The 27394-nt window shown below is 41.5% G+C and overlaps 1 protein-coding gene across 8 annotated transcripts in view; it reads right to left on the bottom strand.

Moving 5' to 3' along the window:
* LOC105484363 (FAT atypical cadherin 3) overlaps positions 1-27394 on the bottom strand; it is a 695427-nt gene that overhangs the window by 68050 nt on the left and 599983 nt on the right. For all 8 annotated transcript variants that reach the window (XM_071075445.1, XM_011745893.3, XM_011745895.3 and 5 more), the window contains 3 exons: positions 25441-25637; positions 24283-24436; positions 20725-20958 (listed from right to left, as the gene is read on the bottom strand). In XM_071075445.1, the coding sequence (XP_070931546.1) occupies positions 20725-20958; positions 24283-24436; positions 25441-25637 (585 nt within the window). The remainder of the gene's footprint in view (positions 1-20724; positions 20959-24282; positions 24437-25440; positions 25638-27394) is intronic.

Genomic DNA, 27394 nt, shown 5'->3' with positions numbered 1-27394 from the left:
ATTAATCCATCATTTTGCCTCTGTGTTTTTAACTATGTAATTCTATTCTCCAATTTGAGCCTAATTTAATGGGGATGGAGATACTTAGCTTCTTTAAATGCCGAAATGCCAGGCTACCAAGAGAAGTGCGACCTTCATTGCAAGTGAGGTTTCTGCATGTTATCTGTGGCAAATGGAGCAGATAGGCCTTCAGAGAATTGAAATCAAGGAAAAAGAGAATGATTAAAATCGCTATTTGCTCAAAGAAAGTAATAGGTAGTGGCATTTTGTGGAGTGGGATAGAAGGAAGAAAATAGCACATAAAAATTTCTAGTAGCTGTGAAATTCAGGAATGGGTTGTGAAAGACAGTTATATTCTGCCTCTCAGAGGGTTTATAAATGGAGTCCAGGTTCCTCTCAATGGGCCAAATGGAAAGTTGAACTTTTTGGACATGGGACTGTACATAAAAGTCAGTTTAAAATGCATTAAAATGAAGGCAATGTGGTCTAGTACTGGAAGTCAGGGGACTTTACCTCTCGGTCATAGCCTGACCAAACTACGCAAGTGTCCTTGGGCAAGTCACTTCGTTTCCCTGGGTCTGCATTTCTAGAGTGGCAGAACCCAGGTCAGTTGAGGTCTAAGATTATTTTCCAGCACTATGACTCCTTTCCAAGTTACATAAAGGGAGTCGGTTTCATTTCTATTTCCAGTGAATGCTCCCTGCAACTGCTCATTAAGTTGCTGGACCTGGGCCTAAGTGGGCCAGCATCAGCAAAGGAAAAATCCACATTCAGCTGGATCATGACAAGCTATTAGAATCTTCAGGATGGAAGGAAAACTTAACACAGCAGATTCATACCATTCAGTTAAATGCTCAGAATTCACACCTTCAGCTTACAGTTATACAAGTCCTTACACTTCAGTGAGAAATAACCCCCAGTGATAGGATCATCCCTAGGGATCTAACCTACCAAGTGCCAGAATAACTTAGCTTTAAATCTGAGATTGCTAAAGGTGTTAAAATCATCACTGAAACCAGACGGCAAGAGTCACCAACACAGCATATACACTGAGCTATTTTTGACCTGGTCTTTAAAAAGTATTTTCTCTCCTCCTCCTAAGATCAGGATCACTAAACTTAAGGAACCAGAAAGAGCTATGTTCTGCCTGGTTTGGTGTCTTTTGCTGGCAGTTGCCCTGACTTCTCTGCAGGGTCTTCTCTCTGACATTCACTCCTATGTCCTTTGTTGCTTGCATGGGATCTAGCCTGCAGGTGACACACAAAAAATGTGGGTTGCATAGGAGTGGTGAGAGAAGGCATCCCTGTCTTGTGCCACTTTTTAAGGGGAATGCTTCCAGTTTTTGCCCCTTCAGCATGATATTGGCTGTGGGTTTGTCATAAATAGCTCTTATTATTTTGAGATACGTTCCATTAATACCGAATTTATTGAGAGTTTTTAGCATGAAGGGCTGTTGAATTGTCAAAGGCCTTTTCTGCATCTGTTGAGATAATCATGTGGTTTTTGTCTTTGGTTCTGTTTATATGCTGGATTACTTTTATTGATTTGACATAGTGTTGGAAGTTCTGGCTAGGGCAATCAGGTAAGAGAAAGAAATAAAGGGTATTCAATTAGGAAAAGAAGAAGTCAAATTGTCCCTGTTTGCAGATGACATGATTGTATATTTAGAAAACCCTATCGTCTCAGCCCAAAATCTCTTCAAGCTGATAAGCAACTTCAGCAAAGTCTCAGGATACAAAATCAATGTGCAAAAATCACAATCATTTTTATACACCAATAACGGACAAACAGAGAGCCAAATCATGAGTGAACTCCCATTCACAATTGCTTCAAAGAGAATAAAATACCTAGGAATCCAACTTACAAGGGATGTGAAGGACCTCTTCAAGGAGAACTACAAACCACTGCTCAGTGAAATAAAAGAGGACACAAACAAATGGAAGAACATTCCATGCTCATGGATAGGAAGAATCAATACCGTGAAAATTGCCATACTGCCCAAGGTAATTTATAGATTCAATGCCGTCCCCATCAAGCTACCAATGACCTTCTTCACAAAATTGGGAAAAACTACTTTAAAGTTCACATCGAACCAAAAAAGAGCCCACATTGCCAAGACAACCCTAAGTCAAAAGAACAAAGCTGGAGGCATCACGTTACCTGACTTCAAACTATACTACAAGGCTACAGTAACCAAAACAGCATGGTACTGGTACCAAAACAGAGATATAGACCAATGGAATAGAACAGAGCCCTCAGAAATAATACCACACATCTACAACCATCTCATCTTTGACAAACCTGACAAAAACAAGAAATGGGGAAAGGATTCCATATTTAATAAATGGTGCTGGGAAAACTGGCTAGCCATACGTAGAAAAATGAAACTGGATCCCCTCCTTACTCCTTATATAAAAATTAATTCAAGATGGATTAGAGACTTAAATGTTAGACCTAAAACCATAAAAACCCTAGAAGAAAACCTAGGCATAGACAATACCATTCAGGACATAGGCATGGGCAAGGACTTCACATCTAAAACACCAAAAGTGATGGCAGCAAAAGCCAAAATTGACAAATGGGATCTAATTAAACTAAAGAGCTTCTGCACAGCAAAAGAAACTACCATCAGAGTGAACATGCAGCCTACAGAATGTGAGAAAATTTTTGCAATCTACTCATTTGACAAAGGGCTAATATCCAGAACCTACGAAGAACTCAACAAATTTACAAGAAAAAAAACAAGCAACCCCATCAAAAAGTGGGCAAAGAATATGAACAGACACTTCTCAAAAGAAGACATTTATGCAGCCAACAGACATATGAAGAAATGCTCATCATCACTAGCCATCAGAGAAATGCAAATCAAAACCACAATGAGATACCATCTCATACCAGTTAGAATGGCAATCATTAAAAAATCAGGAAACAACAGGTGCTGGAGAGGATGTGGAGAAATAGGAACACTTTTACACTGTTGGTGGGACTGTAAACTAGTTCAACCATGGTGGAAGACAGTGTGGCGATTCCTCAAGGATCTAGAACTAGAAATACCATTGGACCCAGCCATCCCTTTACCGGGTATATACCCAAAGGATTATAAATCATGCTGCTATAAAGACACATGCACACGTATGTTTATTGTGGCACTATTCCCAATAGCAAAGACTTGGAACCAACCCAAATGCCCATCAATGACAGATTGGATTAAGAAAATGTGGCACGGCCGGGCGTGGTGGCTCAAGCCTGTAATCCCAGCACTTTGGGAGGCCGAGACGGATGGATCACGAGGTCAGGAGATCGAGACCATCCTGGCTAACACGGTGAAACCCCATCTCTACTAAAAAAAAAAAAATACAAAAAAATTAGCCGGGCAGAGGCAGAGCTTGCAGTGAGCCGAGATCGTGCCACTGCACTCCAGCCTGGGCGACAGAGCGAGACTCCGTCTCAAAAAAAAAAAAAAAAAAAAATGTGGCACATATACACCATGGAATACTATGCAGCCATAAAAAAGGATGAGTTCGTGTCCTTTGTAGGGATGTGGATGCAGCTGGAAACCATCATTCTCAGCAAACTATCACAAGAACAGAAAATCAAACACCACATGTTCTCACTCATAGGTGGGAATTGAACAATGAGATCACTTGGATACAGGAAGGGGAACATCACACACTGGCGCTTGTTGTGGGTTGGCGGGAGTGGAGAGGGATAGCATTAGGAGATATACCTAATGTAAATGACGAGTTAATGGGTACAGCACGCCAACATGGCACTTGTATACATATGTAACAAATCTGCACGTTGTGCACATGTACCCTAGAACATAAAGTATGATTTAAAAAAATGTGGGTTGCACTAAGTTGCAGTAAACTGTTTTTTACAAAGGGATTTAAACTTAAAAGAGTAGGTATCTTGGGAAGAAATAATTTGAAGCAATTTCAACAATCATACTTTAGTAACACTTTTAATGTGGGTTCTAATCTCTACTTTTTATATCAACTTTATTGAGGTGTCATAATTTACATATCATAACATTAGTACATTTTAAGTCTTTCTACATCATACATTCTCACAAATGTCTACCTTCATGAATCCACTGCCCTCATCAAGATCTAGAATATTTCAATCCCTGTTTAGGTTCCTTCTTGTCCTATTGCAGTTAGTTTCTCAATCCCATGCCACAGGCTATCTAATAAGTTGGTTTTGAGCCAACACTTTCTCCTGGCTTTATTACTATCTATTCATCAGTGCTTGAAATGCCACAAGTATGTTTAGATTTCAGTCTTTATGACCCAGGCTTGGTGATTAACTCACGCCCTTATTTAAACTGGAAGGATTATCCTTTGAAGAAAAATGATCAACAAAGCTTGGGTTCTTGAGTATGTCATTGCATTCCTTTGCCATGGCCTTATTCTTAAAATACAGCGTTGTTTCTTTTGAGAAGTGGAAGGTTTCTGTCTGTCTTGCAGCAGACACTGGCTATGACACTTCCATTTAATAAGGACTTGCCAAGTGCTACCTGTCTGCTTGACTACTCTAGGCATTGAGTTGAGAGTAAGTGGAGTCCCAAAGACATCATCCCTAACTCTGCAAGCTTAGCAACTTGTGAAGAATTACTTGAACTAGACATAGTAGTTTAGAGGTTTACTTTTCTGCATGTCAACCCCCTAACTTCCTGTCTCACGTAAATTGGAATGCTGGGTTGTTTTGATTCTGCCTCTGAGATATCTCTTGAATGTCTTGTGGCCAGGTGAGGCTCTCATTCTCTCTTGTCTAGACTGCTGTAAGAGACTCCTAATTGCAAACTGCAGCAGAGTTGATACCCTGTCGTCTAAACTTAACCAGGGCTAAGTTTCCAAAATTCTGGATCCAGGCTTGCCCCAGCTTCTCAGACAGCCACTGTCTTCCAACTTCCTATAAACAGAAGCAAAAACTTTTGAGAATGGCATTCTAGTCCTTTGCAATCTGGTCCCAACCCCGCTTTCCAGTGTCATCTCCAGCTCCACTTCCATTCTGTACTGTCTACCCCAGTGCTGCCTGAAGGTCCCCCACATATCTCCTTCCCTGGTCTGCATTTGTGCTTTGCCCTCTTCGAATGTTCTCTTATCTCTTTCTCTTGTCAAAATCCTACATATCCTTTGCAGGGTCTCCTCTGGAACAGCTTCCTTAATTTCCTCAGTCATTTCCTCCTCTGTGTTCCCTTAATGTTATTTTTGCCTCTATTTTTTGCACTATCATTAGTTATATGTATATCCCCTCTCCCAGTAGATTAGTGTACCTTTTAGGTAAAGGAACTGTGTCTTATTATCTTTGAATCCCAAAACTGAGCACAGAGCCTGGCACATAGACAGCAATGAATGTTGAACTGCAGAAGAAACAACTAGGGGACCAAAGCAAGTATACATTCCTGCTAACATAACATACGTAGGTGATGCACACAGTACACATATATGTCCATTGCAAATGCATGTGCTGAAAGAATGAAATAACCTTGAAAAAGGGCAATGTGGAGAAAACTGCTTTCTTTTATTAAGAAATGTTTAGTTTTTTAATATTTAAAATGTCTATAAAACATTCATATACATACACAAAGCTTTTGCTAAATAGATAATTGCATTTGTGAGAAAAAAATGGTACCTACCCAATTTTCCAACAATGAGGACTGGTTGAATCCATCATCCCACGGTCATATGGTGTATATAGAATACTATGTACAATGTCACATAAAGATGTAAAAGAATACATAAGGGCAGAGTAATACATTTGCAGGTCATCAAAAAAGCAAGTTACAAAATCATATCTAATTTATGAGCCTAGTTTTGTGGGGGGAAAAAAAAGGCAGAAGGGATTTCTATCAAAATGGTAATCATGGTTAAAAATGATTTGTTTTCTTTTTTGTTTACCCTTCTAGGTTAACAGCATGTTTGTAAACACACAGCATGTTTGTAATAAATAAAAGAACTATTATAAAAATTATGTACATGAGAAATAGTTCTTCAATATCAATTTTGGAGAGCAATCAAGTACTCAAATTGTTCTGCAGGCCAGTTTAATTCTCAACATACATACCACTTGAAATTGCAGAAAAGATACATATTCTATAGGCTACTTTTTCTGGATATTTCTATGCTTCATTATAGCTCGTCTTCAGAAAGACACTGGCTTTACTTGGAAAATCATTTTGTCAAGGTCTCATTATAAAGTTATTTCAAGAAATGTGATTTAAAAATGATTTTCTTTTTTTTTTCTTTTTTTTTTTTTGAGACAGAGTCTCACTCTGTTGCCCAGGCTGGAGTGCAGTGGCATGATCTCAGCTCACCGCAACCTCCGCCTCCTGGGTTCAAGCGTTTCTCCTGCCTCAGCCTCCGGAGCAGCTGGGATTACAGGCACACGCCACCATGCCCGGCTAATTTTTGGATTTTTAGTAGAGATGGGGTTTCACTATGTTGGCCAGGCTGGTCTCAAACTCCTGACCTCAGGTGATCCACCCACCTCGGCCTCCCAGTGTTGGGATTACAGGCGTGAGCCACCACGCCCAGCCTTAAAAATGATTTTCATAGTTAAATTAAGCAAATAAAATGGCTAGCCTAAAATTCTTCTCTCATCCTCTGTGGAAGGCAAATAAAACCCCATTACAATGAAACAGCTTAAACTAATGGCTCCTTTTTCCTCTGTTTGAAATATGCCTGTGGATAATATGAAATAAAACAGAAAGTTGCCATGAGGAGGCCCATGGAATTAGTAATTAGTGTTTCAGTTGGCAATTAATTTTAAATAGACTCCCTAATTACTTCTGTTTTAAGTGCCTTTTAAAAGTTCTTCACTGGGCGATGACTAAAGCTGGCACATTCCCATGGGCAGAATACCAACTCCTGGGGTCAGTAGCCCCTTGGTTTTTTGAAAAGTCAAGAAACACAGAAGGTAACATCAGTCACAGAGTCCAGGAGACCCTGATGACTGCACCAAAAATCTACCGAGGACTTGCCAATTGGACTGGCTGTAGCTCTGCTGGATAGGAGTAACAACATGATTGTGGGCTCCTGTGCAAAATAAAAATACAGGGACTCTTGTTTAAACAGTATTAAGACATTCAACACAAGCCAGAGGAGAGCATTAAATGAAATACAGGGCCCCTCCAAGCAAGGAGCTCTGTTTGACTGCACATCTATAAAACTTCCCATTGCTGGATGAGATTATAGTTGTACCTTCTGTGATACCTAAAAAGTTGCAGCTCATCTGGGTATAAACTTTTTCAACTACCTATGGCTTGGCACGAAGCTATGCCTGGGATGATTAAGTGTAAGCAAATGAATTCATCAACTAAATACTCAAAACTCCATGTTTATTGGTACACGGAATGTCTGTGGTGGATAGCTATCCAACAATCACGCAACGGGTTTTCTATATGGGCCACTAAGTGTGACCACTGGATCCATTCATTCATCCATCTAATAAATACTTAACTCCTGCTGCATGGCAGGTACTGGGGATACAAAGACAGATGGCTCCCACCACTTATGTCCTCTCAAATGGCTCTCATTTCTCAGGAGACAAGCATGTATAGAGTTGACTGTTGGAGAGGAGTGGTCAAAGGAAGTTTCTCAGAGAAGAAAACAAATGAATTGAGTCCTGAGGGAAAGACAGGAGTTGTCAGTAGCAAACTAAGGTGGAAGAGTGACAGGAAGAAAGGGCATTACAAATTGTGGGAACATGTGTGAAGTTAACAATGCTGAAATTGCAAGGTATGCTCAGAGAAGGATAAAGGGTTCAGCATTATTAAATGCCTAAGTTTAGAACAGTAGAGGCTGAAACTGTCTATTTTCAGAGCCAACTGCAAGTTACCAGAGGTGCTATAACCAATTATAGTTAGTGTAAACTAGAAACTGGGCCTACGTTAATGGATAAATTAGCAGAAAGAAAAAAGAAAGATTGGAAGGAGCAAGGTGGAGAGGATGTGTGGGTGGGAAGTGTTTTGTAATATGTGAGAAGTTATTAAAAGAGCTTACGAGCAGATGATGGACAACATAATCGTGCCTGTCAAGGAGGCTTCACAAGGTGAAGCGGTAGGATGTATCCTGCAGCAAAGCTGATAAGCACATTTCACCGAGCCTCAACATGTCCTGGCGAGGCAGGGAGTCAAAGCTTGGGGTCCTTGGATTTTCTGCAGAAAATGCCCAGGGGTGGATGGAGATTTTCCTAGCTATATTAGAACTCCCTTAAATCCGTCCTCTGCATTGCTGAGTGTTGGATCAGGACTGATCCAAATTAGCAGCTCAGAGGCTTTTTTTTTTCTTTTTTTTTTTTTTTTTTAAATAACCAACCTGTGGCATCTACAAATGAGGTAGCGCATGAGTGAGGGAGCTTCTGGAAAGAACCACTGTGATCAACTGTTATGGGTCAGAATTCCCTGCTAATGGGTGACTGTGCTAAAACACTTGCTTAAGGCACCTCCTTTTTGGAAGGAATTAGCTGTTTCCTTTGACAGCTAGTGTTTTGACCCCTGTTTGGAAGAAACTGGATGTTTAAAAGGGCAGTGATAACAAGAACTTACATATGTCAAAGGCAAAAAATTCTAAATAGGGAAAGGCATAACAGTCAACTACAGAGAAAATAAATGTCCAGCTCCCTCCTAGACTTTCTGAATCAGGTTCTGGAGATGGAACCCTTGTCTGTTTGTTTGTTTAGGCTGTTTATTTTTAAAAACTCTCCAAAGGATTCTGGCACAGAAATGCTAGAGTGTCATGGCCCTGCATCTGCTTGGTTGCAGGCACTGTAGAAGGTGTCCTAACACTGGTAGGAGGTAAAGAATTCAGGGAGGGGTTTATGGAGCCCAGAGCCCTTCACTCAGATCACTATCCATTTAACAGATGTCTTGGGAGGGGCCATGTAACCTTTTTGAACTTCGATTTCTCCATCTATAGGTGGGAGCATCCAGATCTTTTCGTCCCCTGGTAAGAGCACATGCATGTTTTTTGAGCTCTCTAGAGAAAGCCTTAAAATAGAAGATGATATTTTTGATATCTACAACACAAAAGGCTTTGACCACAATGTCCTCCAGAAAATGACTCATGTTTCTCAGTCTTTAGGGAGGATTATTTAATTTTTACTGACATTTTAATAGTCCCTTAGCCACCTTCGAAGATTTAACACTTCGGAGAATAACAGCTTTGGAGAAGGGGGTAAAATACATTAAATCAGTGACCTATGCAGCTTAGACATAACAATTTCTAAGGCAGTAGGAAAAACAAAGAATAGATGCTACTTAAGAAAAAACAGGCTAAAATCAGAATGGAATCAATCTCTTTCAAAACGTTTTCCTGTAGAAATTGTTGGAGTATAGAAAAAAGCATTAAGCTGAGGTGATGATAACCTCCTTTTTGATCCAGCTTTGCCACTAATTAAGTCATCCTGGGAAAGTCTCTTTGTCTCTGGACCTCAAGATTTGACTGGATTTTGTCTCAGGGTCTTTTCAGTGGTAACATCCTAAAATCTAATAGGATGGCATTTCCATAAGAAGTGGACCTAGTGCCCCACGGAGGGCCCATGAATCCATGAGAACAGCAACAAGGAGCAGCCAATAGCCTTCCACCATCACTCATCCCTGCCTATGTCAAATAGCTGTGCTCCCAACACAGATGCACTGCTCCTTCCCAAGGTGGGCCCCGTTCTAATTGCCACTGATCTGCACAAGAGCCCCTGTTCCTTGGAGAGTGGAACCTATGAAAAGATAATGTCTATGATCAGGGAATCTTAAGGATGTGTAGATAGACTTGAAGATGGCCATGAATTTGCATTAGTATACTAGTTCTCTCTTGCTCCATGCCAAATTGCCCCAGAACTTAATAGCATAACACAACAAATGTTTATTATTTCATGGTTTCTATGGATCAGGAATCCAGGCATTAGTTTGTTGGTTATCTGTGGCTCAGCATTTCTCTTGAGGTTGCAGTCAAGCTGTCGGGCAGGGCTGCAGTCTCATCTGGAGGCTCAAATGGAGGTTGGAGGGTGGGTCCATTTTCAAGAGCAGTTGTTGATAGACCTTGACCCCTCACCACATGAGCCTCTCTCAGGGCTGCCTCACAGTACCACAGCTGTCTTCCCCTGGGGCAAGTGATCCCACAGAGAGTAGGAAAGAGTGTTGTAGACTGAATTATGATCCCCTAAAATTCATATGCTGAGGCCCTAATTTCCACTGAGACTGCTTTGGAGATAGGGCTTTTAGGAGGTAATTAATGTTAAATGAGGTTGTTAAGGGTGAGGTCCTAATGTGACAGGATTAGTGACCTGTAAGAAGAAAAGAAAGACAGCTCTCTCTACACCCAGGTGCCCCTAGGAAAGGCCACGTGAACACACTGGGAGAGTTTGTCTACAAACCAAGGAGAGGGCCCTGGACAAAACCTGACCAATGCTGGCACCCTGAATGTAAATTCCCAGACTTCAGAACTATGAGAAAGTAATGTCTGTTGTTGAAGTCACCCAGTCTAAGGTACTTCGTTATGGCAGTCTGACCAGACTAATACAAAAAGCATTGCCAAGATGGATGCCACAGTCTTCTCATAACTTCATCTCTGAAGTGATATGATCACTTCTGTCATACCCTGTTCATTAGATGTGAGTCAGTAAGTCCAGCCCCCTCTCAAGGGAAGGGGTGTGAATATCAGGAGGTGGGGAATCACTGGGGTTATCTTAGAGGCTGCTACCATAAGGGAGGAATATGGCATCTCTATTTTCATTAACCTCTAACTGTCTTTAGTGTCACATTCCATAATAAATGTAGGCAACAAGTCACTGTGGTATGAACAGCACCTGTGGTTTTGTAACCAATATAAATCAGATATTTTCTTATTATTTTATGGTGGTTGTACCTGCCTCTGCTTACCACTACTTTGAAACATGGGAGTTATTAGACCTACTGCACTAGATTTTGTTATTTAATATATAAAAAGAAATTCATATTACTATATAACAACAGAAAAAATGCTTGGACAAATCTATTTTATTTGTAACTTTTTGTATTTTATTTTTTGAGATGTAAAATATTATTCTGAGAGGTGATTCACAGGTGTCACCAAACTGTTAAGGCATTTGTGACACAGAAATATTAAGAATCCCTAAGCAAGTGATATTCAAAGTGTGGTTCTGGGAACAGCAGCGTCAACATCACCTGGGAACTAGTCTGAAATGCAGATTATCAGGAGGTCCCTTCCCTGACCTACTGAGTCAGAAACTCTGGCGGAGGGACCCAGCAATCTGTTTATGCCCTCGAGGTAGCTCTTATGCTCACTGAAGTTTGAGAACCACTGATCTAGAGTCTCATTCAGAAATTGCATTTTCCACAAGCTCCCAGGTGATACTGAGACTGTCGGTCCAGGGACCACTTCTTGAGTACCACTGTCCTACCCCTGACTATAGCATCACTATTAATTGAATGTCTGTTAATCAACCCTCCTGTGGCCCCTATCATAATGTCTGCAGCCCTGCTACTAACCAGCTGTGGCTCAGGGCAAGTTACCTCAACCCTTAGAGTTTATTCATATATTAAATAGAACGAAAAAGTATGCTAAGTTGCAGGGTTATTATGAGAAATGGGAATAATGTATCTAAAGCACTTGGCACAGTGCCTGAAATGGAGCAGAAGCTCTGAAAGCAGATGGTATTAGCCATATTATGAATATCATTTAAAGCTCTTATTAAGTAACTGAGCTTGCCTAGGAGGGTTCAAGACTAGTAGAGAAGAAACACGCATGCAGCTCTCTGTCAGGATAATCAGGACATGCGTGGGAGCTCAGAACAGGAATATCTAACTCCAACGAAGGAAAATGTGGCCTTACAAGTTCAAAGTGCTTTTTATTCACTCTTGGACCAGTCTCACACTGATGCTTTGAGGCCAGCAAAGGGAACATTACTGTCATTCTCACATTACAGAAGAAGAAACTAAAGGCTCAGAGAAGCTAAAGACTTGCCCCAGGTCACTAATCATCAGGGCTTTCCCCATGCTCTTGTGAGCTCTTGATCAATCCACTTACTAGATGTGTTTCTGGGTACAGTTGGGGATGTCCCTGTGGCCTGATCTCCAGGGTCTGGAGAAACCCAGGGGTGCTGTCTCAGCTGAGAGATGAGGCTGCGAGGAAGTTGTCTACTTAGAAAATCCTAAAAGGGAGAAATGGCAGGATGTTTGCATGCCTCCACTGTGGAAGACATGGACACAGCCAGTTTCTTCCAGATGCCACAGACTGCGCCTTCTCTCTGTCCCACACACTCACATACCGATGCCAGTGAAAAAGCATGCTTCAGGATTCACCTCTGCTGTCAGATGTGCCTTTTTTTTTTTCTTTTGCTTTGAAGCACAGTGCAAAGGTAGTATATTTAGTCAAGTTCCTTAAAGACTGGAGTTTCAGAGAGTAAATTCTGAATGTATATTGTCTTCCTTGTTTGTTTTCCTTTGGGAGCTCAGAAGGGTGATGATAGAAGATTTGACATCAAACACCATCACCGAGAGTTGGAACTTTGCTTTAGCTATCAAATCTAAAAGGGAGTGTCTAGGGCTCCAGTATAGACAAGCATTTCGGATTCTTAGAGATTGGTTTGAGCAACACTTCCTTAGACTCTGTCCCAAGAAGATGCAGGAAACTGAGAACTCAGGGCACGTGAGATGCTTTTCCACTAGAGTTGCAGCATCTCGTCCACATTTCCAGTGGACTTTTGTCACCTCCAAACTTTTCTTCCCAAGTCTTGGTTCATGGTTCTCAAAAAGTGGCAGCCAAAAAAGGCTGAGATGGGTCAGAAGAGGCAGGAAAACCACTGGATAGATTCACTGAAGGTGGTTTGGTCAGAAAGATCTCCATCTAACAATCATTAGTGGTCATTTTCATGCATATTCCTCTCAAATAAATACATTCCTCCTTCATAGGCAGCTATGCTCTCAGAGCAAATGGTGCCCTGGCCAGCCCTGTACTTCCTCTGACAAGATCTATGCTTTGGAAAACCCAGTTCATTCCAGCATCTTCCCTATGAGAGCAAAGTGCAGGGGTCAAGATGCTATGTCTCTCATGAAATACTCACTACACAAATTCCCAACATGGACAGCAAGCTTACACCATTATAGTGAATGCCAGCACAAAATGGAGGATGCTGAGGACAACTGAGACACACGCTCGGGGCAAAACAGGGAAGCTCTGTCAAAAGATAAGTTTTCTTAGTGTCTTTCCTCTTTTCCATTAATATGAAGATCAAACTATGAACTTTAGGGGAAAGGCAGCATTCTGGAAGACTCAGAAGTTTTCATATTTTCTATTAATGCAATTTACTGATTGGGACCACTGCCCATTCATGTATTAAATAATCTGGCATCTACAGAGCCCTCACTGGGTGAGGCATTTCTCTTCATTTTTTACTGACTCCCTCTCACCTTTCCCCTCACCCTGAAACAAACTCCTGCATCTCCTCAGGTCACTCAGCCCAGCGGCTGCCCTGCTTATGTCAGACGGCAGTCCACTTCCTGTATAGAGACATTCGAGGGCAGGCGTGTGCCTCTCAGTGGGTTTCCTTAGCATCTCCCTTTGAGCATCTTCCTTTGTGTTTCAATTTTTCCTTTCTGTCTCTCTCTTTCCTTTTACTTCTTTTTTATTTTTATTTTTATTTTTTTGAGATGGAGTCTCACTCTCTTGCCCAGGCTGGAATGCAGTGGGGTGATCTCGGCTCACTGCAACCTCCACCTCCTGGGCTCAAGTGATTCTCCTGCCTCAGCCACCGAGTAGCTGGGATTACAGGCTCACGTCACCACACCTGGCTAATTTTTGTGTTTTTAGTACAGATGGGGTTTCACCCTGTTGGCCAGGCTAGTCTTGAACTACTGACCAGAAGTGATCTGCCCGCCTTGGCCTCCCAAAGTGCTGGGATTACAGGCATGAGCCACAATACCCAGCTCTTTCCTTTTACTTCTAAAGCCAAGTAGTCCCTCCACACCCCTGAGGCTAACTCTCCCTGCTCATGAGTGATGTCACCTTCTCCCACCTCTTTGGGACCCACTGGGGCAATTATTCTTTCCTGCTTTCATCGTTGCAGCAGAGGCAATGAGTGCTCACCAAGTCTCCCTGGGCCTCTCCTATGTGTCCCTGCTCCTATGCAGGTGGGTCAGCCTGAGGGACTCCTTCTGGGCAGTGGATAGTGGTGGAGTGATGTGGTCTCCACTAGGCTGAGGCAGCTAACAGCTGGCATGCTGCCTTCATCTCTCTCTTCCCCTCTGCCATGACCTTGGAAGCCAAAGGTCAGAAGGTGGTGGGACCAGATTTCTGAGTCACTAGATAGACTCCCACTGACCTGTACTTCACCTGGGCAAGAAATAAGCTTTTGCTTTGCTAAGCCATTGAGTCTTTTTACGGATGATCTCAGTCTTGCCAAGCCTGTCCTGTCTAATACTCATCTCTCCGTCTATCTGTCTCTCTGTCTCTCTCCTCTGTCTATCTCTCTCCATCAAAGTTCAAGTCCCAACCCTTAGCACTTTGGTAAGTGCTAATACCATTTGGTGAATCCTTCCTGAGTTGTCCCAGTTGAAGGTTCATTGCTTACATTGCAATGCTCCCACGTGGACCTATGGAGAGTTTTACATGTGCTATCTGACCAATCCTTACAAAATCATTAGTTTTACAGATGTAATTTTATTACCACACTCCTCATAGTTTTCTAGGAATCTTGTTGTACAGGCCTGTTTCCCACTATGACTGTAAACCCCTTGAAGGCAAGACTGTCACAATGAGCAAACATGTCTTTATTCCTGACTTCCTTCTGGAGGTTCACACTTGAATTCCCAATGTGTCCCCACATTTCATCTTCCTCTCCATGCCAGGCTGTACTGTTGACCGCCTATGCTACTTCTGCTCATGCAGCACCTTCACCTGGTGCCCATGTTTGAAATTTTGACTAAATAGTTTACCTTGCTTTTGGTCTAGTCAGTTGCCAAAATCTACAGATTTCACATCTGAAATCTCAATCTGGCTTTCATCAGCTCCTTATTTATTTTTTATTTTTTATTTGAGACGGAGTCTTGTTCAGTCCTCCGGGCTGGAGTGCGGTGGCGCGATCTCGGCTCACTGCAAGCTCCGCCTCCCGGGTTCACGCCATCTCCTGCCTCAGCCTCCTGAATAGCTGGGACTACAGGCGCCCGCCACTATGCCCAGCTAATTTTTTTTGTATTTTTAGTGGAGACGGGGTTTCACCATGTTAGCCAGGATGGTCTCATCTCCTGACCTCGTGATCCGCCCACCTCGGCCTCCCAAAGTGCTGGGATTACAGGAGTAAGCCACCGCGCCCGGCCTATTTTTTAATTTTCTGAGACAAAGTCCTGCTCTGTCACCCAGGCTGGAGTGCAGTGGTGTGATCTCAGCTCACTGCAAGCTCCGCCTCCCGGGTTCCCGCCATTCTCCTGCCTCAGCCTCCTGAGTAGCTGGGACTACAGGTGACTACTGCCATGCCCGGCTATTTTTTTGTATTTTTAGTAGAGACGGGGTTTCACCGTGTTAGCCAGGATGGTCTCGATCTCCTGACCTCGTGATCCACCCGCCTCGGCCTCCCAAAGTTCTGGGATTTACAGGCATGAGTCACCGCACCCGGTCCACCAGCTTCTTATTTTTAAATCCCAAAGCCACCACTCTCATTTTGGCCCTTGTGGTCTTTCTTAATACACTCCTAGAAGCTTTCCTAGTCCCTGGTTTTCCTTGTTCCAATTCATTTCAGAGGCTCCTATCAGATTAGCATCCCCCAAACTCTGAATTCATTATTTCTTTTCTCAAATGTGCTTAATGGTTCTTTTCCATCTGTTTAATTAAGCGGGCTTCACAAACAACCACAATCAGGCCCGGTCTACTTTTCCTATCTCATTAATCTCTCCTCCCTCCTGGACCAAGTGAAAGTTGGTCCACACTTTCCCAACTTCCTGGCTTCTATCTTCCTGAATGCATTCCTACCCCTGACTGTGGAAATCCTATTCATTCTGGGAAATTTGCTTTTTTAAAATTTTATTTTAAGTTCTGAGATACGTACGCAGAACGTGTAGGTTTGTTACACAGGTATATATATGCCATGGTGGTTTGCTGCACCTATCAACCCGTCATCTAGGTTTTCAGCCCCAAATGCATTAGGTATTTGTCCTAATGCTCTTCCTCCTCTTGCCCCCCACACTCCAACAGGCCCCATTGCGTAATGTTTCCCTCCCCATGTCCATGTACTATTAACGGTATGTGTGTTCCCTTTAACAACTATTCATTTTACTACTATTCACCTTTAACTTCCCTTTTTCATAAATTTTGGGTCATGAAGTCATGTCACCAGTTTATGGGAGCAAAGATATTTCCAATTGAACTTAATGCTAAAAATCTAGAGAGCTGCCATGGTATTTCTTAGAACTCATAAAATGGGTGTAAAATTATCTTGTCCTCTTCTGTTTTTATTTTATTCCTGACCCAGGCAATGACTCTAACATTAATGTTAGTTCATTATAAGTGATTCATAGAAAAATAGTTGTTTGGCTAAAAGCAATAATATATTTTAAATTTATCAAATCAGGATATGAAGGTTTAGCAAGTCATAGAGTCAGATTTCAGATTATATCCTTATCTTTTCTTTGCAATTCATAATGAATGGTACATTTTGTAGTCAATTGCTGGCTGTCTTAGTCCATTTGGGCTATAAAAAATACCCGAGACTTGGTAATTTATAAACAACAGAAATTTATTGCTCATAGTTCTGGAGGCTGGGAAGTCCAAGATCAGGGCACCAGCAGATTTGGTGTTGGTGGGGACACATTCTATTTGAAAGGGGCCTCCACCAGACACTAGGTGTTCTTGCATGACAGAAGGGACAAACAGGCTCCCTGAAGCCTCTTTTACAAAGGCACTGAAGAGCCCTCAGGACTTAATCACCTCCCAAAGGATGCTTCTCTTAATATGGACACATTGGGAATTAGGTTTCAACATACGAATTTTAGAGGGACACAAATTTCAGATCATAGCACTGGTGGAATAATTTACAACTTCTGGTAAAGCAATGTGCTTAACCAAAGAAGTTTCATGAACCAAATATGCCTGTCATTTACACAGATGAAGCCAATGATCTTCAGTAGGATCAAAAACCAATTAGACAACTTGGATGAATCTTAAGAGAATTATGCTGAGTGAAAAAATAAGACTAATCTCAAAAGGTTACAAACTGTATAATTTAATTTAAATAGCATTTTTGAAATAAGAAAATTATAGATATGGAAGTCAGTGGTTGTCAGGGGTTAGGGATTGGGAAGGAGGTGTAGGGAGGGGGTGGGTCTGGCTCCAAAGGGGCAGCAAGTGGGAGGTGTGTGATATATGAATGTGGTGCTTACATGAGGCTGCACAGGTGATAACATTGCATAGAAATATACACACGCACACACCCTGAAATTTGAATCAACTCTGTGGATTGTACCAAGGTCAATTTCCTAGCTCTGTTGGTATACTATAGTTAGGCAAGGTGTTACCACTGGGAGAAGGGCTGGGTGAAGAAACTCTTGACTTCTCTATATATTATTTTGAAACTTCCTGTGAACCTGTAATTATTTCAAAATAAAAAGCTTAAAAATCAGACCTTTCCTTGTCATACTAGAGAAGGATCTGCAAACGAGGTCAGGAGGTAACACAAATGTATTAATCCATTCTCATGCTGCTAATAAAGATGTACCTGAGACTGGGTAATTTAAAAAGGGAAAAGGTTTAATTGACTCACAGTTCTGCATGGTTGGGGAGGCCTCAGGAAACTTAAAATCATAGCGGAAGGCCAAAGGGAAGCAAACACATCCTTTTTCACATGATGGCAGAAAGCGGAAGTGCCAACAAAAGGGGGGAAAGCCCCTCATAAAATCATCAGGTCTCAGGAGAACTCACTTACTATCATGAGAACAGCATGAGGATAACTGCCCCATGATTAAATTACCTCCCACCAGGTCTCTCCCACGACACATGGGGATTATGGAAACTACAATTCAAGATATGACTTGGGTTAGGTCACAGCCAAACCATATCAATAAGTAAGAAAAGTGGCTAGCAGAGGCAAGGTTAGTGCTGTGGCCAATGTCAAGGATGCAGCTGCTCTTTAGCTCCTGCCATGGGGGACCTGTGTGCCTGGAATTGCTGAGTCTTCTGAGTGCTGTTGTTTTTTATAAAATGCTGCAAATCTAAATTTCTAATGAAATTCTGACTTTTAAATATTAATAGCTATTTTTCTTTTCTTTCTTTTTTTTTTTTTTGAGATGGAGTCTTGCTTTGTTGCCCAGGCTGGAGTGCAGTGGTGTGATATTGGCTCACTGCAACCTCCGCCTCCTGGGTTCATGCAATTCTTGTGCCTCAGCCTCCCGAGTAGCTGGGACTACAGGCGCATACCACAATGCCTGGCTAATTTTTGTATTTTTGGTAGAGACGGGGTTTCGCCATATTGGCCAGGCTTGTCGTGAACTCCCGACCTTGTGATCTGCTCACCTTGGTCTCTCTTTTGAACACTGTAGAGGCCAAACTAGAAAGCTAGATTTGTGTGCAATGACCATTCATGTGCAAACTCAGCTTCCAGACAGAGGTTCATTTTGGCTCCCAGATAAATTCCACCCTCAACAATCTGGTAATCTCAGTGCACAGCTCACACTGGTTTGTAATCTCTTAGGAAACAGGGAGAGATGGTCACTTTTGAGGCAGTAAATGTTCTTATCAGGCCACTAATGAAAATGTCTTAAGCCACCAATCATTGACAGGGATTCTGCAGAATGTCAGCATTCATTTGATTGCAGCTCAGACTGATGCTGCTGCGACTGGAATCTCCTGTTTACTCTGTCCAAGACTTTCACAACCACTTCGTCAGTATGCTGTCTAAGGTGTAGTAGGTGCTCAGTCTGTGTTGTTAGAAATATTCATTTGTTCTTCCTCAGCTGTCTTAGTCCTTGTATATTTTAAAGCTAAAAGAGATCTACAAAAACTGAGAAAATGAACTAAAATCTGGTATCTTATGCCACAGTTTTCCTGTGGCTGATGCAATGGCCTGGTGACTATACTTTATACAGAGATGCCAGCACTACCCTTATAATCTGTGTCTCTATTTGAAGCTTTGAATATAAGCCTCTTACTCCTTATCAAAAAAATGAGTTGATCAAGGTGCTGGTAAGATCCTCATTCCAGTTTTGGTTCCTTGAAGTCTTTATCATCTCTGCCCTGTTAAATGTCCAGAATCTAGACATTCCTTCCTCCCCAACTCCCAACCAGGCCATCTGACTCAAAAGAAGTGAAAGGAGGACATAGCATGTTCTTCACAACTTACAAAACAGCTCCAAGCACACTGTCTGGGAGTCAGTAACACCCCAATCCACCCCCGCATGTTTCAAAAGCACCATGTGCACTAATCAGACATCCGTGTCCGGTCTAGCAGCTTGGGTACACTCAACTCCTTCATGGAGTGCCGAGAAAAATTCCAACCTTTCAGCTTTTAAAATTTCATCTATGGCCTAATTATACATTCTCAAAATCAAATTTAAAATGATTAAGTGATTCATTTCCATTAATTCTGTTCTCTTTCCCCAAAGTCATCTGCTAATAAGAGTCCAGAGAATGTTTTCTAATCCTCCTTTAAAAAAGAGACTATTTGTAGGTATTACATAAATATATATCAGTAAGAGGTCTTTCTTGTTTGCCATTTTTCACAAAGCTCTTTAATATGTAGACTTTCAAAAGGGTTGGTTCTCAGCCTTGAAAATTATGCTAATGAGGCAAGAGCAATAATTCAAATTGTAGCCACTAATTTCTCTAAGGGAAAATATACAGAGACCCTGGGCTCTACGTTTGTTTTTAACTAATTATCATGTATTTACTTTTCCGTTAGTCCAATAATTTTTCTTTCAATTCAGAATTAAGCAATATGACACTGAATTATATAAAGGCCTGTTTAGCATAGCAGACACACCTCATCATTTCCTAGTATTCTGATTTACAGCTCTTAAAATGCACAACCGAGAGGCTGTCTATATGCCCTTTTGTATTTACATTCCATCATGCAGTCACCTCAATAACTTATGCATTCTCAGAAGGTCTACCTAGCAATTAACTCCAGTCTTTTCTAACTCACCATCTCATTATGTAAAGTGGATTTGAACATAAACTTTATTAGCAACTTTCAGTTCTAATTCCTTATTTCCCCCACCCCCACTCTGCTGAACAATGTCAGTTTATATATGACAAAAATGCTTTGGAAAATGGCAGTTGAAAAAATCCATGTTGGACTGGCAGCACATTTAGTAATTAGTTTTTGCACAGCTAAAGCATGTGATCCAGTTTGTCACAGAAATGGAAACAAATCGAATTCTCCCTGCTTTACAACATAGCCTTTTGACTATGTTTAGGAGGAAAAGACAATGAGGAAATCTATCATTTTTATTCAAAAGCTCAAAATCTAAAAACAACAAAACAAAACCCAAACCAACCAACCAAAACTCCTTTGCTAAAAGGTAAAGGACTTCTTAGTATCTCTTCTTCAAACTCAAGAAAGAGGACTTTCCTCACGCATATCAAGTGTATCAACTGAAGAGTTGAAATGGGGTTTAATGTACATGTTCTTGTGGTAAAGAACCAAGGGGGCTGATGAAGGTTCTCATAGAACTAAAGGAATGGCAGCACCTGAAGACAAAGTGTCCACTGTGTGACAGGGAGATGCCTGCAACTGACTTACCAACGTCGGGGTCCACGGCTTGAACTCTGGTCAACAGAGCCTTGGTGGCTGTGTTCTCATAGATGCAGGCGTTGTAGTGGTCAGAAGAAAACACAGGGGGGTTATCATTCACATCCTCCAGGATTAGGTGGATGTTCGCCTGGCAGAATCTGCCACCCCCGTCAGTGGCCTTGGCCATAAGGCTGTACACAGGGACCCTTTCCCGGTCCAACAGAGCCAAGGTTTTTAACTCGCCTGTGAAAATAAATGGCAGCACGATTGGTCTGAGTTTTTAAAAACTGTCTTTCTTTGGAGAGCAGAGGACCAATTATATACACAACTCTCAACATAGGAAGGACTAATGTCATTTGGCCCAGGTGTCCCATACTTAAAATGTAGCAAATCCAACAATTTATGTATATGGAAAAATGTATGGGATTCTAGATGCAAAAACAAAACAGCTGTGTGACTTTCAAATGAATCCCTTTCGAAACCTCTGGTATAAGGGGCTCTTTCTTTTGACTACATGGAGAAGCCTCAAACCTCTTTAAACCTCTCAAGATCTACTCTGGAGATCAGTCTCTGGATTTCCGCTATATGTCCAGAAAACACACAGAGGATGGACTTGTATCTCTAGTTCTCTGATGGTCAATATTGTCAACAACCCACAGACCTAGAAGGGCAGTCTCTTTGCCTCCAGATACTCAACTTTTTACTCCATCATTTGCAGGAAAACAGGTAATGAAAACAGAAGCTGGCTTTAGGGGAGCAGGGTCTTGAAGGACCCCGATTGTGCAAGGGTTAACCCTTAACTTGCTGGATTGTGGAAGGGCCTGACGTTGCTTGGGGAGGAGTCAAGTGGGAGAAAACTTGAGGAGCATGGAAAAGCAGCTCCTTAGCATCCCACATGGAGCAATGTTATGTCTGTATTTTAACCACTGGAATAGCTGTATTGGTGCTGGATACCAGCTTGTGTACAGATATTTTTGTTGTTCAAGTTTCATAAGATAATGACAACAAGCACAGTGACAAACCTGAATAAATGTTATTTGGTGGAAAGTATGACTCATGAAATATTATCACTCCTAAATAAAATGAGTAGGTATTATTTGGATGAAGCCCCCTATATTTATTTATTTATTTATTTATTTATTTATTTATTTATTTAATTTTATTTATTCATTTATTTTGACACTGAGTCTTGCTCTGTCGCCCAGGCTGGAGTGCAGTGGCACCATCTCTGCTCACTGCAAGCTCCGCCTCCCGGGTTCACACCATGCTCCTGCCTCAGCCTCCCAAGTAGCTAGGACTACAGGTGGCTGTCACCATGCCCAGCTAATTTTTTTTGTATTTTTAGTAGAGACGGGGTTTCACTGTGTTAGCCAGAATGGTCTTGATCTCCTGACCTCATGATCCACCCGCCTCGGCCTCCCAAAGTGCTGGGATTACAGGCATGAGCCATTGCGCCTGGCCGAAGCTACCTATATTTATTAAGGGAGTTCATCTTTTAGCTTCCCGGCCATGGCCAGCCAGTTCTTGGATACAGGCTGGATCATTTCCCTCTCCTACTAAAAAAGCATCCAGGGCATTTCATTGGAACATTCAAGACACTCCACAACTGGCCTAAAGTAGTTTTCCCTCCACTTTTGTATACGACATTACCTGGATGCGCTATGCTCTCTGGTCATGCTGTTCCTACAACTTGCAGTTTCCTGCTTAAGCCACTGAGAATTCTGACTCAGTTCAAATGCTAGTTCTTCCTTTAAGCAGTTTCCTTGTCTTATCAGAATATTAGTTACATCTTCATCTGTGCCCAGATATGGCTCCCCTTATGTTTCTCCTGAACACTCATTTCATTGTGCCTTACATTATTATTATTAGTTTACTTGCCTGTCTTCCCTACTGGATTACAATATCCCTTGGGCATGATTTATTTTGTTTATCTTGGAGTCTACCACAAATATCCCATAAAGTGCTTTTATGTCTACTGGCTACTCAATAAATGTTACCTATTGAATAGATAGTCATCAGGCCCATATAGCTGAGTAGTATATTCCCATGTAGCTAAGTCAGTGCTTTCTTGTAGGATGCAACTTCTTATGGGAGTGGGGCAGGGAAGAGTCACTACCTTTTTGGAGGCTCAATAGTCAGTTATTGTTCACTAGAATCAACACAACACTGAAAATATGCAAGCCAGCCAATCTTTATGCTTAAATTAAAAATGTCATTGGATGGGTCATCTAATCTACAAAACTAAAATAATTTGCCTCCATATAAAAGGCTTTTCCATTAGCTCTGGCCTTCAATGCAAGCATCTGCCTTTAGCACCTTGTCAATTTTACCTGAATGTACAACCAAGCAAATCTGAGGGCTCATAGGTTTGCATAAACTAGGCAAGCAAGTTTGATAAAAACTAGACAACGGTGTTAATAAGAACCAGAAAGGGACCCTAAAGACATTTCAAAGTGAGAAAAATTCTCCTTCCTATGAATTGCTGTCTGCTTTTTATGGCAACCTGCATTTGTGATATAACTTCATTTATACCTGTTACGAGCATATACCTTAAAACTTACAGATACAAGAAACAAGAGAAGCAAACAGAGATGTCTCCTCACTTGATGCTAATAAATGTAGGTAAAGTCTGGGCAAGTTTTACAAAGGAAATAAAAAGTTTCTGTGGTCCAGAGCACCCATATTTGGATGTGCTCCTATAATTTCTTAGAGTCCAAGATACTGAGCATCATATTGTTGGGGTGCAGAGGATGATACCCCAAAGTATTGCGCTTTGGCATACTGAGCACCTTCAATTAAAAAAAATTTGGAAGGCCTTAAAGCTGCCTTAGAACCAAGAACTTTCAAACTTTCTCTTATTCCCCTCATCTCTCTCCAGTGCAGGTGAAGACTCTCTTTGAAATTTCCTCATCTAAGAAAACTTCTTTCCAAAAGAAATGCATTTGTCTTAGGATCCCCCTGCATAGAAATCTCATCAAACAACTGGGAAAGATTGACCACTAGAGAAGAGAAAAGAGACTAAAAGTCATCACCACATCCAGACAGATTCTCCATCTCTTCTTCTGAGGGCAGCTCCGAGAGATTAACTGGGAGACTTTATCTGCATAACTAGATAACCTTTGTTCACAGTCAGTTCAATCCCTTACCTTCCCAACTTTCTCCAGTTCCACTGAGTTTCCTAGGAGAATTATTTACAAAATAATGGATGCCCTCCAGGTTATTCACTTCCCCTAAAACTCATTGACTACTCCTCTAAAATTGCCTACAGTTCCCCAACTTGCCTCTCCCCTAGCCTTAACCATCCGGCCCTTCTTTGAGTCTCTTATTTTTGGGGCTGTGGTACCCATGTTCACATAAGTAAATCTATATGCCTTTTCTCCTGTCAATCTGTCTGTCTGTGGTCAGTTCATTTCAGCAAATATTCAGAAAGGATGGAAGGGAAATTTTCCCTCCATCCCTATAAGAGCAAGTATACTACTAACTATTTACTAGTGATGAGACCACATAAGTTTAACTTCTCTCATGGATTAACAATGACATTTACCCAGAGAATAAATTTCAGCTTACCACTTTCTGGATCTAGAAAAAATTCACTGTTTCCAGATCCATAGAGTGAGTATCGTATATCTCCATTGGATCCAATATCAGCATCCTTTGCACTGACTTTCAGGATGATTTTATTTGATGGAATGTCTTCAGGAAGTAATGCTGTATATGCAACCTGGACAGAGGTGAAGAAAGGTAATAAAAATCATTAGTATTTGTGGGGGCAATTGCCATATTTAGCATTATATAGGATTTCTTTAAAAATTCATTGATATAATTTAGCTTTTGTTATTTTTTCCTTCACTACAGAAGCATAATACAATATATTATATTATATAAACATCATATATCTGCTACTCTACCACTCCCGTGCTTATTCATTTAACAAATATTTATTGAGCATCTACTATGCATTAGGTACCATTCTAGACACTAAGAGTACCATGGCAAAGGAAACAGAAGAACATCCCCACTCTTGTGGAACCATAACACACACCACACATTGACCATGGTTGTCTGTTTTTCTCTTGAGCCCCAATGAGTCCTAGGAATTCTCTTCAACTCTTTAAAGAGCCACTACCAGCATTTGGCATTAGTATGAGAGACTAAATCTATTTGCAATACTTTTCTAATCTACAGGACACCAATATTGTCTCTCAGTCTACACGATAGAAAAGAATAAATAGTGATTTAATTTCGGTATGAGAAAACATAATATCTAGTACTTGCATCTTCCACTGGCATTATGTTTTATATAGTAGTAAAAAGGCCACTTCACAAGGAGCCTGGAGACCAGTGTTCAGCACCAACATTACCACTAACCAAATGTGTAAACTTATATAAACAAGTTAACATCCTGTAGAGTGGTCCATTTCTCTATTATCATATCAGTGATTTAAACAGAATAAGTACTAAAGTCCTTTATGACTTACTCAAAAAATTATTTAAGACATTTTTTTTTTTTTGGTGGGGGCAGGGTACAAAATTAGATATCTGATCTTACTACCTATACTCTTTTCATGTTTTCAATATTTCTTCCTAAACGTCACCTCCTACCCTCTTACACCCAATTGCAGATAAGAGCAGAAGTTTTCCTGGCCTTAAGAAGCAAAGTGAAATGGGCTTTGATTTGATTTTGGAGAAGCATAGTAAAAGCAGAGCCCTATTCCCAAATCTCACCTGCTCACACACTGGGCTATTGTCATTCACATCACTGACGCTCACTTCCACCATGGCCTGTGTGACAAAAAGCCCATCAGTGGCAGTGATATTGAGAAAGTAAATGGCCTGTTCTTCTCTGTCTAGAGGCCTCTTCACATAGACCTTCCACTCACTTTGCACCAGGCCCAGAGCAAACCTTCCTCGAGGGTTTCCTCCTGCAGTTAAAAAAGCAGAAGAGCTTTTGAAGATGTGCAATGAAATGTCTTAATCTACACCTACCTTGAGAGGTGCATGTGGGGTCATCCAGGTACTCCTCAAACTGTATCATTTAGGATACTAAAAAGACACTGAAACTCCCTTTGATTCTGGGGCAGCAAAGCATGATATTTACATGCTTGGCTTCTGTGAAAAGCAAAACAGTAACTTTCCAAGATAATAAAATCCACTTAGAGAAGCTGGAGATGATCTCTTGTTTAGTTCCCCTTAAGAACAATCAAATTCAAACTGTGAACAATCAATCGTCTTCTCAGGCTGACACAATTGTCTTTCCACTTAGTCTCAAGAGAGGATGTAATACACTCTAGCTCTTGTTACCAAGACAATTTCATTAGCCGTTGATTATGCAGTCAAGAAAGGCAGTTAGTTCTATTAAGGAATCTTTTAATGAAGGCTTTATCATACAGCTGTGCTCTTCTCATAAGAACTGGAGTTTGGGGGAGAAAAGTTTTCACCACAGAGGAAGTCCCATTAGTGTTAAATAGCCCTAATGAGGGGTCATTTAAAAAGCAGTTCAAAGATAAGCATTGCAATTAGACCAAATGTATCAGAGTGAAGCTGGGGAACATGGAAGAAAAGAAAACAGATGAAGTGGAACAGCTTTTTAAGATGCTGAAGCACTGACAGCGGTCCCAGCAATATGACTTTTCCACATCATTAAGCTACATGGGGGCAAAAGCAGCTTGGGGAACAAGACAGGAGGAGGAAGGAAGAAGATCACAACCTTGACATAATGGGGAAAAATGTCATTTCAGACACGGAGAAAGACTGGGCAAGACCGCTGGCAATAAGTCAGGAGTCAGGTTTGATCATCACTATTTCATTTATTTGGACATTCAAGTATTTATCATATACTCTGGGCCAGGCATTGTTCTAGGCAGCAGTGCTATGTCAGTGGACAAAACCAGCAAAAATATTTGCTGTCACGGCGGAGATCACATTCTGGAGGGAAAGACTGAAAATAAACAAATAAGGAAAGTATACTGCATCCTGACTACTACTTCGTTGAAAACGTGGAGCCATATCCCCTACTTACAATGAATCTTTACAAAGCAGTGGGCAAATATCAGGGTCCTACTGAAGAGACGGAGTGGGATTCTGAGTGCCAGACCACATTCTTGCTTATAAGGCAAGGGGCTGCTTAGTCTGAGGGCCTCAGCACTGGGAGTGGGGGCAAGTCACAGTGGAATACAATGAAACCAAATCAGCCAGTGTAGAAAAGGCAAGAGCTGCATATTCCTCTGGGGCAGTGGTTCGCAACTGGGGACGACTGTGCCCGTCCCCTTTGTGGGGCTATTTGTCAACGTCTGGAGACATTTTCGCTTGTCACTTTGGTGGGAGGGAAGTGATGGTGGTGGTATGTGCTACTGGCATTTAGTGGGTAGAGGCCAGGGATGCTGCCGAACATCATACAGTGCAAAGGACAGCCTCCCTCAGCAAAGAATTATCTGGCCCCAAATGTCAATAGCAGTGTGGCTGAGCAACCCTGCTCGAGGGAGCTTCAGGGTCCTCCCTGGGATATCACTTTCCTCCACCACTGGCCAGGATTCAATTATGCTTTAGTTGAATATTATTTCAACGCACACAAATTTAACCTCTCTATTAAATGCTTTCAGTGCAGGCCCACACTGTTCTTTTGTTACATAAAATGATTAATGGTCCTTTGTTAATCGGAGGCAGCACAGCCAAGTTGTGT

The sequence above is a fragment of the Macaca nemestrina genome, chromosome 12, assembly GCF_043159975.1.
Source record: "Macaca nemestrina isolate mMacNem1 chromosome 12, mMacNem.hap1, whole genome shotgun sequence".
In the NCBI taxonomy this organism is placed as follows: Eukaryota; Metazoa; Chordata; class Mammalia; order Primates; family Cercopithecidae; genus Macaca; species Macaca nemestrina.
Note: the sequence above shows the minus strand (reverse complement) of the source record. Positions and strands in the feature narration are given on the sequence as shown.